General features: G+C 41.0%; 1 protein-coding gene across 2 annotated transcripts in view; it reads right to left on the minus strand.

Annotated features, from left to right (window-relative positions):
- The window catches only part of ABCD2 (ATP binding cassette subfamily D member 2), a 43,540-nt gene extending 31,552 nt beyond the window's left edge, over positions 1-11,988 (minus strand). For both annotated transcript variants that reach the window (XM_062018668.1, XM_062018676.1), the window contains exons 1-4: positions 10,441-11,988; positions 8,911-9,091; positions 4,555-4,676; positions 1,334-1,502 (exon numbers count right to left, since the gene is read on the minus strand). In XM_062018668.1, the coding sequence (XP_061874652.1) occupies positions 1,334-1,502; positions 4,555-4,676; positions 8,911-9,091; positions 10,441-11,379 (1,411 nt within the window). In that variant the 5' untranslated portion in view covers positions 11,380-11,988. The remainder of the gene's footprint in view (positions 1-1,333; positions 1,503-4,554; positions 4,677-8,910; positions 9,092-10,440) is intronic.
- Positions 11,989-17,703: the final 5,715 nt, after the last annotated feature.

Raw genomic sequence — 17,703 nt, forward strand, 5'->3', positions numbered from 1 at the left:
GAATCAAATCTTGGGAAAAGGCTGCAGAGAAAAAAAGGAGTAGGGCATAAGTATACTAGACCAAAAGAGAACGTGAACAGCATGCTTGTATATCTGAACTGTATTTGGTTTTTGTTTTAAAATAGTTACCTAAAGGAGCCACCAAATTACTTTGTTGATCCAGCAACTACAAATGTTTTCTCTTGTACACACCAAATGTAACAGTTACAAAATGCAATTTCTTTTAATGTCAAATATTACCAAGACCTACAAGATTAAGACATCAGCTATTTCCACAGCTACCCACCATGCTGCATCAGATGGTTTGTTATGAAGAACTCTGTCAGATGACCTTTGAGAAATCTGTGCTGAAGGGCAGCACTATTGAAATTGTTGAAAGAAGTAATTTAATAAAGAATATTTTGGTGCATTTAACTCTACCAATGTTTACATTTTCAGAAGCCTAAGGCAGGGAATAAGGCTTTTCAAAACCATAGAGGGGAAAAGCAGAAGGGGTTTGTTGGAGAAACAAGGAAAAGTCCATGGTAAAAGCTGCCTTTTAAGTACCTCATAGAGAAGCTGGACGAAACAGGAAGAGAGAAGCAGTACATAGTAGTGCACAGTAAGAAGTGGACATACACAGAAAATGCTTTGGGGAGAGTGGAGACAAAAAGATAGTGGCACCAGAAAGACACAGGACAGGAATAGGAAGGATAAGGTATACACCGATCACTTAGGAGGTGAGGGGAAGCGTAAAGTACACCAGTCACTAAGGAGATGAGGGGAAGCATAAAGTTGTCAGCCCATTTGAAAATTGAAAGTTGAAAATTCCCACTAAACTATGAAAAAATGAGCCCAGGCTGATGTTTACTCACTGAAAATAAAGTAATATTTTTGTCAAAAATTATTGAACTAATATGTCTTTCTGTCTTGACCCATACAAAACAAAGTGATGAAGATAAAAATGTTACAGTCTCAGTTTTCTGAAACAAGAAGTCTAATGAAAGCAGGCACTGTCCATGTCAGAATAATAATGCCACCACCAATAATAACAGAGTTGAAGTGCCTTTTTCATTCAAAATTTTCACAGAAAACATTTGAGCAATCTTGTGTATTAGAAAAGCACTGTGTAAGAATAGAGTTACAACTTAGCAGGAGGTTAGAATGGAAGGCAATGTGGTCTCTAGGGTATTAAGGATGAGAGGATGATTTGTTGTGCAAACAAAACCACTGTTCATCTTCTGTCTCACTGTACCTGCCCCACACGCAGGGAAATACATACAGATATGAATTAATTACCTTTGATTTCTAAGGGCCCATTTCAGGGAAATACATACAGATATGAATTAATTACCTTTGATTTCTAAGGGCCCATCGGTGTGCAATTCTGCTTTATCTTCATTCTTGCTGTTGTTTTCAGACCCTTGAATAACAGCAGTTCTTTTGTAGATGCCTCTCTTCACCTCATCAAAGACTGAAAACATGTTGTAGACACGGGCAGTGTAGCCTGCAAGCTCAGTAACCTGAGAAACAACAAATGCCTCAATTCAGTTATACTTCACAAATTATGCAAATTAAATGTTTGCCCAAAGACTCGGGAAAATCTTTCACAGCTACTTTGACTCGGTGTTTCTCAAATGCTACTCTGGAAGGATGAGAGATGCATCTTTCAATGCCTATCAATTTTCATTCCTTGAGATTCTGTGCTAACCCATATGCCACCCACAGGTCCTATGAGCCAGCAGAGACAGTTTGAGTGGGACAGATTGCAGCCAATGTAAAGTATGATAGCTCTAGTAAATGAGGAGGATGCAGGGACTGCTCTTTTCTGTGGATCAGTAGTCTTCAAACAGCAGAAAATAGCTGTCAGCATATCTGAAAATAGAGAGCCTATCACAAGGAAAAAAATGAAATCTCTGCATTTCCGAGCAAAATAACATCCATAGAAGTGAGAAAAAAATGGCATCTATAATCATTTATGTTCAATTCCCTGTTTTCCTGAAACCTCCTGTGGGAAAGGTGTGCTCATCTTCATAAAAACAGGCAGCACCACAGCATCCTAATCTAAAACAGGGTGTAAAAAGGAAATTACTCTTCTGTCAACTGTATGATTGAGTACCAGAGCTAAATCTGAGACCCTGGAGTAGAATTGGGCATTTTTTAAGATGGAGAGGTCTCTTAAAAGGTTTTCTCTATTTTTTTTTTGCTCCTTTTCTCACAATTTTCACCTGGTGAAGACTGAAACAACAGATCTCTGGACCTGATAACTTCCTTTTCATAGGCAGCAACTTCACCAAGAGCTCCCAATCTATCTATTGTCAGCAAAGATTTAAACCTGAGCATCTTATAAATGTATTATTAGATCATTTTTAAAAGATTAATTTTTATACTAAATGCAGAAAACATCACAAGAATACCAAGAAAATTAGTTCAAGATTAAAAAAATCGTTAGCTTGCTATGGTTAAACACATACACACCCCAGGACTGAGCTCACTTGCTATGGCATATATAACGGCAGTATAAAATTCTCTATATATTTCATCATTTGTGCCAGATTCAGAAGTGTTAGTTCTAGACAACACACAGCCATCTCTCCACTGGAGATTAACAAGTATGCAATGTCTTGAAAAACTCAGTTTAAAAAGTAATCACTCAATGTTTCAACTCCATCACTGTCCATTGTTTTGCACTACTGATAATTGCATTAACAGCTGTGAAAAGTACTGGGCTAACACTACCTAAGGGAGCAGGTAGCACTGAGGAATAGTAACACCACTCTCCATACAGGAGTCTTTCCAGCAACTTCAGCAGGAGGTGGTGCCAGGACTGAGTGTTCTAAATAGTATTGGCAGGAGCATGGAGAGAATCTTGCTTGTGATGAACAAAACTTGTACAATTGTGACTCAAATAAACATAACTTACAGTAAGTTTCTAAACTATGACCCTACAAACTCACTCTGTCAAAACACTAAATACTACCACCTAAACAACTGCAAAGAGAAGTTGAGCCCTCCTCATCTGCATGCTGAATTACACTGACTCCAAGGAGTCTGCTTCAGTGTAACAGGTGGGCAAGAACTGGAACTTCACTACCATTTGAAGTACACTGTCCTTCAGAAACTGTCTGAATCATGAAATAAGAATGACAATGTAGTTAAAGCACCACAGTGTCTCTTGAAGATAAGCATAAATGTAAAATTGAGATGGAAACTCAGAGAACTGATCTTTGATCTCATGCTGGCTGGATTAAAATCTCACTATGTTATAAACAAAGTGACTTTGTACTTTGTGGGTATTTTTGTTTCAAAAAAATAAAACCACAATGTTTTCAAGTCCCCATGTACACGATACAAATGATTTAAACATTGAAAATAAAGTAGAAATTACATCGGAGTACAACAGGTTATCTGACAGTATCTTTAGAGCAGAGGCCAAAATGGGGAACAGCTAGAGGAGCATAGGTCAAAATCACAGTCCATTAGAAGAACTCCTTTTGAAAAAAGAACAGACTGGGTTTGCCAGAGTCCAGATCTAAAGGTGCCAAACCACCTCTCCATCTCCAATTTACAAAGCTGTAGCTATTATGGATGGATTCCAAGTAGCAGAATCCACAGTCTTTGATTAGCTGCCTAGCTTACATGTGCCTGGAAAAAGGGGTCCCCACCAAAGGGATGAGCAAAAAACAGTTAACACATGCAGAACCAACACGCAGAAGGAAATACTGAGGAGAGTAACACCACTGCCCCACTTTTCTTTTGCTTAACAGATGGCAACTAGAGAAACCCCCAGGATAAAAACTTTACTGGAACTTGTATATGAACCTGAAACAATACCTCTGATCTTCCAGATGGACCTCTCTTGCTTCCAGACTATTTGCTGTCCCAAGGTGGACTTTTTACTGCTAAGATTTCTTTGCAATTTAACAGGTTCACAAGATACTGAAAACAGTCCTACATTTTAGATGGCCAGGAAATAAGTATTCAATTCTCTTCATGTTTCACACAAAACATGACTGGAATAGGTTGCCCAGAGAGGTGGTGGATGCTCCATCCCTGGAAACATCCAAGACCAGGTTGGAGGGGGCTATGAACAACCTCATCTACTTGAAGATGTTCCTGCTCACTGCAGGGGTGGCTAGACTAGACCTTTAAAGATCCCTTCCAGCCCAGACTGTTCTGTGATTCTGTGATACTTCCAACAGAAGAGTCCCAATACATTGGAGGCAGACACCCTGAATTCAGGTCTATGCTCCAAACAGGAACGTGAACCTTTAATCTCTCACATCCCAGGAATTTTATTGCTCTCTGATGGCACCTGAGCACAGGTACTAAAAATGACATTTCTATGTTGCATCATACTGGCAGCTGTGCACTTTGGACTCTTTGTGGACATAACTCTAAAGATCTCTTGAACTATCAGTTCAAAGATCTCCAAGGACCTAGTTGCAATAGGATTTGATTTTTTAAATTGCACTTAAATATATATATATATATATATATATATTATTTGTTACATGTAAATTCTGATTTACTTATTTTTTGTTTTCTGTTTCATGAATAACAGATGTACAGTACCTCTTTGTATGAAGACATAATCCTTTCAATAGCATCTGCTCCAGAGATCAGCAAGTTTCGTGATGTAGTAAAAGCTTCTGTTCTTTCACTAACCATTGCCTGTTTCTGGCCATCTTCCAATTCTAAAAGTAAAAATTGTTTCCTGTTAAAATATTATTCTGAAAATTATCTCTACAAATCAAATAATTATTAGAATGAGAGCCATTATAGGGCAGCTTTTAAATTAAGAAAAAAATTAATTCTACGAGACAACATTTCAAAAGGACTGATGAATGTAACTAGCATAAATAACTTGGTAACAAAGAATAAGTGGCAGTCTATGGAATTCATCTTCTTATGTAAAATATCCTGTTCCTTTATACTGTCTACCTAGATAATTTTCCTTTTAGTATATGATTATCTAACACAAAATTTGCATATTATTAAAAAAGTGGAACCTAAGTAATAATCTGAAACTGATTTTAAATATAATTTTTACTACTTTCACAATCATTTATTTTCAGGTTTTCTTATTTACTGACCTCAGACAAAAGGAAACATTCATACTGTTGGAAATTTGGCAACATGATTGTATTTCCATAAGCAGTATTACTTTTATTATGAAAGGCATAGCTTGACTGATCCATTCAGTGGGATACTTCTCTCTCACAACACAGTTTTTCTCCTCATCTGACTCCAGAACAAAGTTGTGATGCTTTAGGACACTGCATCCTATTAGCAAGAAAAAATTTGCTCCAAAGAAAGTTGTCTCATAAGAACATGTCAGCAGCATCAGTCAAGGAGAAAACATCAGCACAAACTAAAGAAACTATGTGAGAAATAAATGTGTTTATATTTAGCATATCTACATACACTCTTGCCACCATGTGACCAACAGTTTCATTCACTATAGTCAGCTTGCAAGGTTTGCTTCCTGTAGGAATCAAGATTTTAAAAGAAGTGGTTGAATATTTTAAGACTGAAAGTTGTTTCGGTGTGAATAGTTTCATCTACAAAAAAATAAGACAACAATGTGTAATAAACTACTCTGAAAGATTTTTCACATGCAAGATTTGGAATGAAAATTCTCAAGGTTTTATGCATCACATAACTTTATACATATCTTTATATAGTGCTTAAGTCTGTTGCAGAACAAGATCTGGATATTACTTTTTTTCTTAAGTTTGTAAAGTTTTTCTAAAGTTTCTTTCTCAAGCTAAGTTGCTGCTAGGCATCAGGCACAGCAGGGTAACGAGTGAATCCAGTGTGGCAACTCCTGTATTAGCAGTAGTTACTAATACCCACAGTTTATGCAATGTTGATGGTCAAGAAAATCTAGGAGGAATTCCCTGCAAGTGTAATGTGACTGTAAATGTTATGGGCTAAGTCAAGCAATGCAAGAGTATAGCAAACAATATCTTTTTACTTGGTGAGTAACCATCTTTCTTCCCTGACAAGATCAGATCAGATTCTAGAAACCTGGTGTCTAGAAATCTACATGCAGTACTAAAGGCAGATGTGTCATTATTAGTTAAATCTAAATGTTATTTTGTTTTCACTTAAAGATATTCCTACATAATTACATCTGAATCACTGACATGCACTATGGGTAACTAAGGAAAAACCAATTTTTTAAATATTACCTCAAAATTTTGCTTAGCTATATAAACACCCACCATCTATATGTTACTCTTTCTGGCCTCAGATGTTTCTTATAACTATTTTAATTAACCAAGATACATGTTCAAACACCTTAGCTTAAATCACACAGCATCAGTACACCGTCAACTTGTATATAACCAAGCCACCTGAGACACAATGAGAGACATGCCTTTTAAACAAAAATTACAGAACTCTTGCTCATGCATTCCTCACTTATTTTAAAAAGCCATTCCCACTCCAAGAAGAATAAACTTAGGGGGTAGGAAGAATTCAGTTAACTCATTAGTAAAAACTGTATTGAAATTTGCTTCTTACTTCTCAAAGAATCAGTTTTTGCTGACCACATTGGGATTATAGCTAATGCAAGCCATGTAATGTAGAAAAACCACAATTAAATCATTACACAATCATGGATGGTTTAACTATATTAATGCAGCACTCCTCCTATATGTAAATACAGAACTTACTGACAGCTGCCTCCAGCACCCAGGCTAGCTCATCTAGCAACAGTTTATAGAGATCTCTAGAAACCATTGCATCTGTTATTTTAGGAGTATTTGAATAATCAAAATTTCATGCAACTGAGCAGCATTTCACTGTTCCACACACAAGCTCTTATATTACATACCTAACCCACCGAGACTACTTTTCTTGAACTTTTTATCCAAAACATTTTTCATATGGCTGGCCTCCTGTGATACAAGTGGTGCATGGCAACAGGGGCAGACAGTCTCTGCTTCTTACAGAATCTAACATTTTCCTTTTCACCTTCATTTAGGTAATTGACAGTCATACGTGTTTTATATACAACAAAGAGTGTTCATCACATCTAGAGAAATCAAAGTCTTGCTTCCAAAATAGTTACTTTCCACAAAGTGGCAAGAGACATGACATTTGGAATATTGACAGCTTAATCAAAAAAGAATGAAAAATGCTATAAAATGGGAATCTTGTCTTTGCCAGCTAATTTCTTCCCTGAAATATGTAACAGAATTGGCATATTTCAGTCAGAAGTATCATCATCATGGAAGATTCTTTTCTTCTCCTTATTGCAGGGGTTTTTTTTTTTACTTTTTTTACTCCCTTAAGAAGTATACAAAATCTGTTGCTTTACATCTTTAGTCTCAAGTCTGGCAATGCTATCAGTTTTGTGCATATCCCTGATTATGGAGATTTATCCTAAAATAATAAATCCACTACCTCTTTCTTTCAGATACGAACAAACTTGCATCTGGCTTGCTGAGGCACAAAGCACTGTTTTCCCAAGCAGGTCAATGGTAAGTTCAGGTCTGCTTGACCCTTTAACTACCTGTTACACTTCCAGCTGCTCTTGACAAAGTTGATTTGTCAGTATTACATTTGCATTCCATCATTACAACATGCCTCTGTTCTCTAAAATAAGCCCCATGCTTTAACAGTTTAGGTTGCTAGTACAAGTATTTTACTGCTTTACAGCATGGGCCATCGTTGCATCTTTCTTTTCTCCCACATTTGAAAAGTTGTATCAAAAGAATACTCATGTATAACAGGAATTTTATTTAGTTTAGCATGAAGAAGAGTTTTCTTTTTTTTTAATTCATGCAGATATTTACAATGTGTGGTTGAATGATCTTTCTCTTGACTGTACTCATTCCTGTCTCAGCGGAAAGACTCATCACTTTTTTTGTTGTGATGTTAACTTCCACTGTGAGGTGAAATGGCTTTGTACAAACTCTTCTGTTTGGAATAGGACCTTCTGATATTTTTGAAGCTGCTACCAGGATATAGGGCCTTTCTGAGCCATGTGATGGGCAGTGGCTTAGACAGCTTAACACTCATCTATATACCAACACAACTGCAAGTGACCTAAACCATGCAGAAGCTGCACAAAGTCATCCTACGTGTCCAACCAAACCTGTCCAGTTGGACAGCCCTGATTTGGAATACAACAACCATGATCTGAATGAAAAATAATTCATTAATTCCTCATTAAACATACCAAACTCAGAACTGATCCTTCTGCAGACATTGTAGGATCTGTGCTTAAAGAATCCTACAGAAACTGTAATCCATTGTGTGGTTTTAATTGCACATAAGAAAGGCTATTGAGGCAAACCTGCCATTTCTCTTTTACTACCCCTTCTTAATTACTTTTCTCTCTTTTCTCTCTGTTGTTCGTTTTTAAGTAGCACTGCTTGAGTCTCATTTTGCTTCCTAGGAAGTTGTGGATGTCAAAAATTATACCATCCAAGCCTGGAATCTGAATTTCACCTTCTCTTCTCCCAGGAAGCCAGGGAAAAACAATTCCTAACAGGTCAACACATAAGAGAACAATTACCTATAATTAAACTGTGGTTTATGGAAGGAAGAGATAAGCACTCCAGGAAAGTTAATAGTATCATTTTTTAAAGTAGCAGGAAATGCTGCAAAAATCAGCCTACCATCCCAACTGTGGATAGTGAAAAAAGATTGTGATTATCATTATAATCTCATGTGACACAAGGATCCTCTAAATCCTGAATTCATGCTGTTTATCAGGCTTATGTTCAAAGTTGTATCTTTTGCATTGCTCTTCTCTCAGCTGACTTACTATGTCTGAAAGTTATGCACAAAACACAGGTGCTGTAATAAAGTCTAGAATAATAAATAAATATGAATGGTATTCAGGGCAAGTACAGTCTTTTGAGGACATAACTTTCAAGAAACATTTAGAAATTAAGTAAAAACCAGCATTACCGCCATCTGCAAATCCTGTTGCGGTGATGATGGGCACAGCGACCATAATCATACCACAGCTACTCCAGACATACTTCATCAGGAACTGCTCTATCATGATGTACCACAGACGTTTAGACAAAATGAGATTCATTTGATCTGCCAAAGCCTTATAGCTTTTTTGCAGTTGTTTCATTTCTACCTACAGTTGAAAAAGAAAACATTTATACAATGCAACAAAAACGCCTATGTCATGTAAGATACATTCACGAACATGCATGAAATAATCAGTTACCCCAAGCTGTGACTTCTCAGTCACACCTACTGTGTGGTAGCTCATTTTCACAGTACTGTACCCTCACAGCAAAAGTGCTGTGGAAGCTTTCTGGAAGTCAGTGGACCTGGTTCTTATTTACATCACTGTTCCTTGACAGCACATTGGCAAGTTTTCATCTCTTTTAAGATCTCTGATATATACATAAGTAACATATAACAACAGCAGTGACAACAGCTGATTCTAATAAGATTGTTTCCATGTCCTTTTAATAAAACTGTTGATGCAGATTTTCCCAGTAACTGGAACTCCTCATACTGTAAAGCATTTGGCAATCGACTACCTCCAGTGACTTGAAGTTGCAGAGCCGATCCCTGAAATGCAATGCTGCTTGGTTTTGCAAGCAGTCTGAAGGAAGGGAGAACTATCCCAGGTGGGTTAACAAGTCAAAGACAATTGCAAGGCACTATGCATTCAGTTCAACCCAGCGTATGTGAGAACTGAAAAAAAAGTTTCATTTAGCTGCACCTAAAATATTACTAGAGGTAGCTTTTGAGAATGATTGCCTCTACCAAAATAAACCATTTACCTTATATAATCATTGAAAGAGTAATAACTCGAGCAGGTTTCCAACTTTCATTTTCACTTTATATGAAACAACCTTTTCTTCCAAATTGTGTTTGAAAGATGTTACAGCCAAAATCCACTTCTAATAAAAATTCAGAGAGCTCCTTAATAAGGTGGCTTTAAAACAAGCTGTTAGTTTATGTAACTGTGACTGCTGAAGTAGTGTACTTAAGCTATTTTAAGACTCTGATGACTACATCTTTGCTTAGCTATGTAAAACAGTGTCAAAGGGTGTAGTGCTCTCTGGGCTATTACAGAGTTTTCCCCTAGACATTCTGGAGTGCCCTGACTACTATTTTTCCAGCATTAAATCTGGTAGTTCATAAACACGGGTTAAAAAAAAAAAAAAGCCTGCAAAAGTTAAACTGAACGGATCAGGTGGGAGAAAAAAAACAACAGATTGGCTTTCTAGAAAAGCATAGGATCCAGCTGCAGAACAGGAACACTGTCAGAGCACAGCAGAACTGCGGTCTGCTCCCCCGAGATACCGTCTGTGAGACGGCATTTTCCAAAGAAACGGGAAGTGCTGGGCGTTACCAGGTTGAAATGTCAGAGACCCAAAGTGCTCGGGGCAGGCAGCAGAGGAAGCGCCGGCTGGCTCCGGCACTGCTGCAGCGACCCCGACACCCTACGATTTCTTTCCTGCTTACCTTATGCCCTCGGTAAAAAGCGATCTCTTCCACGTTGGCAATGATGCGTGAATGCATGAAGCGCAGATAGCCCTTCTTGTGAGCCTCCTCGGCCACCAGCTTTCCAAACTTGGGCGAGCAGGCTTTGAGCACGCGGGCTGTAGCGTAGACGACAAGCCCAGCCAGGACCGTGGGCCCGATGGGGTTAGCCCCCCGGGACCGTGCCGTACGGATGAGGGTGTAGGAGGTCAGCATAACGTCCAGGATTGGCTTGGTGAGGTTGGAGTAGAGATGTGCCACGGACTGTGAGAACATCATGATGTCCTCGGTGAGGGACTGGTCAGGGTTGGCCAGCCGCCCGTCCATGCTGATCACTCGGTAGTAAGTCTGGTTGGCAAAATAGGTCTCATAGGCGTGATCCACGAGGCGTGTGCGGAAGGCGAGGGCCAGCTTGCACTCCAGGTACCTTATGGTGCTGTTCACGAAAGTGGCCGGGATTGCAATCATCAGCCATTTGATTAATTTGAAGACAAAGCTCTTGGGCTTTTTCTCCACGATGCTTTTCACAATCTTGCCATCGAGGGCGGCCACATAGATGGAGAGGAAGGTCCTGGAAACCAGAGCGACCGAGTGGAGGCAGAGCAAGCCCAGCTCGGCGCTCACCAGCTTTGGGAAGAACAGCTTGCGAAGTTCCATCAGCTGCTTGAAAAATTCCGCGTTGACTGCCGGGGAGGCTCTGCCCTGGGGGCTGTCTGCGCTGTGCGGCGCCTCCTGGCCCCTCTCAGCCCGGCCGGCACCCCGCGAGCCGTCCTTGCCGCCCGCCCGCTGCATGCGCCTGCGGATGATGGGGTAGAGGATTCTGAGGCCGTACGCCGCAGCCAGCAGGCAGGCAGCCCTCTTCCCAGCGCTCGCTCTGCTCCATTGCATCCGCCGGGCCGCCGCATGCAGCATGTGGGTCATCCTGCCCCGCCGAGGCGCCGCTTCGCGCCGGTCCTAACGGGAGCGGCTCATGCCCAGCGGGAAGGCCGGCCCCGCCGGGACCTCATCGGGGTCGCCGGGAGCCCCGGCTGCCCGCCGGCCGCCCTGCCGTGACAGATGCCGACGGAGCCTTGCCTCCGAGGGGCCGATGGTTGCCTTCAAAGCGCGGCGCGTTGCACAACGCAGCCCGGCGCGGTGCAGCCCGCCCCGCCGACCACCATTGGCTGCGCCGCGCGGGGCGGCACCGGCAGCGGCCCGGCTCCCCCGCACGCCCGGGGCCCGGTCGCAGCAGCAGCAGCGGGGGATCTCCAGCGCCCCGCTCCGGGTTCACAACGGGCCCCCCGGCGCCTGGCCCCAGCTGCACCGTTGACCTCCTGACGCTGGGCCCGCCTACACGGCGGGTCCGCGGAGTTCGGCCCGGCAGTGCCCCAGCTCGCCTCGGGCTGCGGCCGGTGCTTTCCTTCCGCCTGCTCTGTGGAGCAGGCGCCGCCTCCGGCTCTGGCCCCGGCCCCGCTAGCGGCGCAGGGCGGGGGACGCGGCGCTGTGGGAGCGCTCGGGCCTTGCGGCAGCCCCGGAGACGCCGGGGCCCCGCGTCACCGCCGGCGCCCGCCCGAGCCCTCCCCAGCCCTCTCCCGCGCCGGGGGGGCTGTAACGTCGCCGCGAGGCGGGCGGCGGGCGCGCTAGGGCCGGGCGGGCGGCTGCGGGAGGGAGCCGGGCGGCGCGGCGGCGCCGGGGCAGCGCTTTCAAAACACGCGTAATTTATTTCCTGACCTCCCGTCCAAAGGAAACCGGTATTGTGCTCTTGCAGCCTCATTAAACAAAAACAACTTCGACCGATTTGCGCGGTCCCTGCAGCAAAACCAGCCTAAACTCACAAAAAGGAACTAACAGTAAAGGCAGTTTTCTTGCTGCCTTATTTTTCTCTTTTCCTAATTTCTTATTCCAGCTTCTTCACTTATTTGGAAAAGGTATTGCATTTGAAATTGCAGGTGGAGGATCAGAATACTTAAAAATACTTGGAGTCCTTTCAGCCTTTGAAAACAAGGTAGTAACTGCATCATCGGGTATACGATAAAGCCTTGGTTTAGGATCTGTGTGTAAAAGCACATTTGAAAAATGTGCCATGATGCGTTTACAGGAGTGCTGAGGAGTCCAGCCTTCCCCTAGAAAGGGAGAGTGAGGCCACCTACCTCCCTGTAACTCAGCATACACAGAGTTAAATCAAGTCACATTACTGTTACAAAACAGCCCTCCTTGGACAGACTGCAATGGTGATGTTTAAATAAGCAACACAAGCTTCAGGGTAAAGAAATTATATCTTTGAATTGCTTTCAGAAGTCAGGCACCACTTACCAAAACATCTAGGTGCCTCCCAAAAAGCCCAGTAAGCCAAGACCTGCAAGACAAGACCAAGATCTATTTCTCACTTCTTCCCAGGAGGTTGCATAAATTGTGTCCACGCTGGGCTGGAGAGTTATGTAGAGAAGATGTGGGGCAATCTTGGAGCTCAAATGAGACCTTGTGTCAGTGAGGACAGGCTAGAGATGTGGATAGAGGTCATTATAGCTTTTTTTAAAAAAAAATACACAAAATACAGCTAGGAAAATGTCAAAGATCTGACCCAAGCAGCAGATGTTGAGTTAGTAGGCAGCCCTTGCTTCACTGCAGATTGTTTTGTTAGTAAAATAGAAAGGCTCTTCAGTGCACAAAGACACTGACAAGACATGCTGGCTACAAAATTGCTTTGCTTAGGATTTTTTATTTCTTAATCATGGTCTCCAGTTGGGTACTTCCCATTCTGTCTTGTGTGTATCACAGCATACTCCTAGATTTTGCCAAACCACAGTTATTTGCAATATTCCATTACTGCAGCATTTTCTTACCAAGGGTAAAGTTGACAAATCTCTTTCAGTTCTGCTATCTGCTAACCTTTCACTTCACCAGCTCCTAGATGACTGAAGCTTTTGGTGATTTGGCAGTAAGTGCAGATGTAACACTCCACAGTCAGATGTGTGGGAACATTCAAAGAAAGTAAATCTGACCATGCAGCGATTCAGTCAATAAAACCAATGTGTTTTCTTCTTTTGAAAGTATGGAGAAAAGCCTAAACTGTTCTTTTAAATACAGCCTATTTTTCTGCTTCTGCTGCCTCCAGAGTTTTGTTCTGCCACAGTCCTTCTCTGTAACCCAGGCACAAATTCCTCTTTGTGGAACGTGGCCTTAGGTGGTAGATTTTTTTTTTTTTTTTAGTGGTGAAGGCAACAATTTTACTACATTTAGTCCTATTCAAATCTCTAAATATTAGTGAAAAAGTAATTACCAAAGCTGCAATAATATTGCTGCAGTGTTCAGTGATCTGTTGATACTAGAACCAGAATATTTTGGGGTTTATTCTCTCTGAAGGAGTACCAGATACATTTTTTTGGTCACATGGTTACTTTTCAAACACATTAAAAGAACATGAGCATTTTGTGAATATAGGAAGAGTAAGAGGAGCTTATCCTATTTGTATAATTATTTGATATTCTGTTACAATTTTTCACCATTTTAAGTCAATATTCCAGCAGAACAGAATGCCTTAATTCTGCTCCCAACAAAAAATGAAATTGTTTGTTATCCAAACAGCGCTTCACTGATGGCTGAAGTAATAGGATCACTGTCTATAGAAGTGATTTGTGCTTGGATACAACTGCAAAGCAGAAATGGGAGCAATGAATATTGGGCTGACTAAACACCATTATTGTTTGAACATGTAGGAACTAGAGTGTAATTATGGCAACACTGATCCCTCTTTTTTATTTTCTATTTTATGCCCACTGACTTCCCCTCCAGCTCTTCATCCTTGCACAGCTTGGTGACTGCAATAGAGATAGTGGAATTCAAACGTGCAGATTATTATGCAAGAGAGGTCAGTCACCCTTAGTCAATGATCATTTTTTGTACCTTTTGATTCAGTTTGAAAATATAAAACGTGCCCATACCTGATGCCTTATATGCTCTTACCACAGAGTCCAATGGCTGTGTCATCAGTTACCTGGAATTTCCTTTCTGCTTATGGAGTTGTGTGCTGTGCTATATAGACATAGAAAATTAAAAATAAAGGTACTAAAAAATAGATATAAATGATACATGTTGCTGTTTGGGATAGTTAACATTTATATACAGGTAGCTCAAGCAGATACTACATAGCTGTTTATATGTGCATGGATAATGTGTGAAACATGAAGTATAAATCCATACAGTGCCCATTGTTTTCAATTACATATTAATCCTGAGCTGTAAATCATTTAAAAAATACAATGTACTATAATGTGGTGAGCTAGGAATGTCTGGCTTTTTTCTTTAATTCTGAGCTATATGTTTACATACTGATGTGAAACTAGCAGGACCCAGTTTGAGCCAAATTCAACAGAGGACGATCATACAAGCTGTTTAAATACCTTACTCTGATGTACTTCCAAAATTTCTGTTGGCTTTAATGTCATCACTTAGATAAGTACAGAAATATACCCACGGAATTGGTTTGCAACATCAAGGCAAAGCAATGACAAATTAGACCTTTTCATCAGAAAAGGGCAGTAAGATAACCTGACCCCTGAAATTTTCTTCTTATTCAGCCTGTTTTAGAGAGGCTGTTGGCTATAATGGTATAACTTAGTAGAATATCCAGACACTGTAATTAATTTAGGATATGGATGGCTAAGCCAAGCAAAAAGCTTCAGTTTTAATGTGACAGATGCAGAAATATTTTGAGGAAGGGTCACTGTGGTGAGACTGGCCTGACCCTACCAAGCAGCTAGTTCCAGCTATTTTGGTCCTAATGAGGCTGTATGGTACCCAGAGTAGGCGAAGATGTGTTAAGGCAAGAGGGTAGAGAGAAGAGGGGAAACAGGAAGGTCTTGCTCTGCTGATTGGCTCCTGAGTGGAGGCACCACAGAGATGGTGTAAATGAGAGGCATTCCTGTACCAGATGCCAAAAGTTGTATGGTCAACATTTCAATGGGCTGCCCAGATGAGTTGGGGAGTCTCTTTCTCTGGAGACATTCAAAACCTACCTGGATGAGTTCCTGTGTGATGTACTATAGGTGGTCCTGCTCTGGCAGGGGGGTTGGACTAGATAATCCTTTGAGGTCCCTTCCAACCCTTAAGATACTGTGATTCATGGAGAAATGAGGTCTTACATCAGAGATACAGTACAATGATTTGGACTGCTTTGCTACATCACATCTAGAGCTGGTCTGATAAAGAAGCAGCATATTGGAGCAGAAAACTCAAGTGCTGAAGGTTGGAAAGCTGTTCTGAAGAAGATCCTGTGTAATACTACCTTAACAAAGGAACATGAGATGTAGGTATTCTGAAGAGTGTCTGTTAAAAAGTCACGAAAAAGGGAAATCTTTAGGGCTTTTTTCTTCTTTATTCTTCAGATTCTGACACATAGAGAAAGTCTCCTTGTTCTGTACTTCACTTTCTAGAGAAGCAATGAAGCTCCTTGAAACATTCTCACGACCTTTTAAAAATTAATAATGTCTTGAAATTATTCGAAAATATGACATGACTCAGAAACGAAAATCAATTATTTTTTTCAAATGTTGACAGTCAAGGTGCAATATTTAGACAATGGAAATCTAGTCTTATACATCTCAGGTTTTGTTTCACTGTTTACTTTGCCTTCATCAAAGAAATACAAGATTTTTTATTTTATGACAATTTCAAAGGTTGTCTAACTTTATCTGCAGAAAATATTTGAGGAGGGAGAAATTTCTTATGTTGAAAACTTAATTGAAACTGCAATGTCAATTTTCCTGGATTCTACAAACTACTTCTAAGTACCAGTTTCAATAAATCAAAGAAAAATGCAGTCTTTTCCTTTAAATCTTGATAATGCTATGGAAGAGTAGGTGTGGTACAGAAAATACCATATGTTAGAAAAACAAAAGAAATTTGATTATTTCATACCTGATACTACCTCTTAGACATAGTCTTAACAATATACACTGATTGGAAATGCAAATGAAATATAAAGGATTATTTCAAGTGATTAAATTAGTCTATCATCTGTCATATTTGCTGTAGAGACACTTAAAGTATAGATATATTTTACTATGAAGATAGCATCATTACAAGAAACAAGTATGCATACTAACCAGATGTACAGGGGCTATGTCGACAACAAAACATTCTGTCCAATAAGTTTGTTCAATTTAATTTGTGATTTTTAGGGAAGCAGAGCTTTTACCTTTTAGAAACTTTTAGCCGTGGATTCTAGTAACATCCTAGCAAAGTTAAAAGTATTAGAAAGAAAAAAACTTGGGTAATTTTTAATATTAAGCTCCTAATATCTGCTCTGACCACTTCTCACACTGTTGTACTAATGGCAAACAAACATTAGTACCCTAGAAAATGTTTGGCTAAAGATAACTCAGTAAGGAAACACCAGAGGGAAAGATTCATATAGAATTTTAATGACTATTTTGTAAATTATTGTCTTCATTTGATGAAACGATGGCAATGAGTCACAAGGAAGGAAGCTGTGGGGTTGCATTGCTGCTGGTATGTCCCAGGAGTACTGGGAACACCCACAGCTCTATAATGCTTCTCAATAAGGGCCAAGTGACACTTTGCCACTATTTACATGCAAAAGCTCATCAGGCAGCACCAAAGGCAATGACACCTACTAGTAGAAAATGCCTATTGCCCCTGAACTACCTGAGGAAGAGCAGAATGGGAAGGTTCTTCTCTCTTGCCCTAAAGATTACTGTAATTGTAATAGTGACAACCTGAGCCTGAAAGACAAAACATAAACAGCTGTGTAATCCTCTCCAATAATTGTAAATTTGATTTACTTGGGACAGCAAGATGTTTGCGATTCCCATGCAAAAGGGCAATGTCTTCTGGCAGCAGCCTGACTGGGAATGCCAGTGGGGGCAACCACAGCATCATCTCCTCCCTGTCAGCCTGCCCTGCTTAACTTTCTGCATCCTTCTCCTTTTGCTGACTTCCCTGTCCCACCCTCTCCTTCTTTCCCAGCACTAGGCAGCCTGGGGCATGGAGAGCAACTGTCCTGAAGCCAAGGGAGGAAGAGCCCTGCAGGAGGGCCCTGTGGCCTTGCCGGGAGGCAGCAAACCACCCCTCTGGGAGCCATTGCCCTGTGCTGGCTATTGGCTCTCCTCTCTGTTCCCAGCACCACACAAGACAGCTGTTCCTCTTTCATCAGCAGCAGAAAATGAACTGGGTCGGTGGCAGCCGGTGAGTGAAATGCTTTGAAAGTTACCAGAAATGGCTCCATGCTGAACCAGTGTCACAGCC

Source organism: Colius striatus, chromosome 1, assembly GCF_028858725.1.
Source record: "Colius striatus isolate bColStr4 chromosome 1, bColStr4.1.hap1, whole genome shotgun sequence".
Classification (NCBI taxonomy): Eukaryota; Metazoa; Chordata; class Aves; order Coliiformes; family Coliidae; genus Colius; species Colius striatus.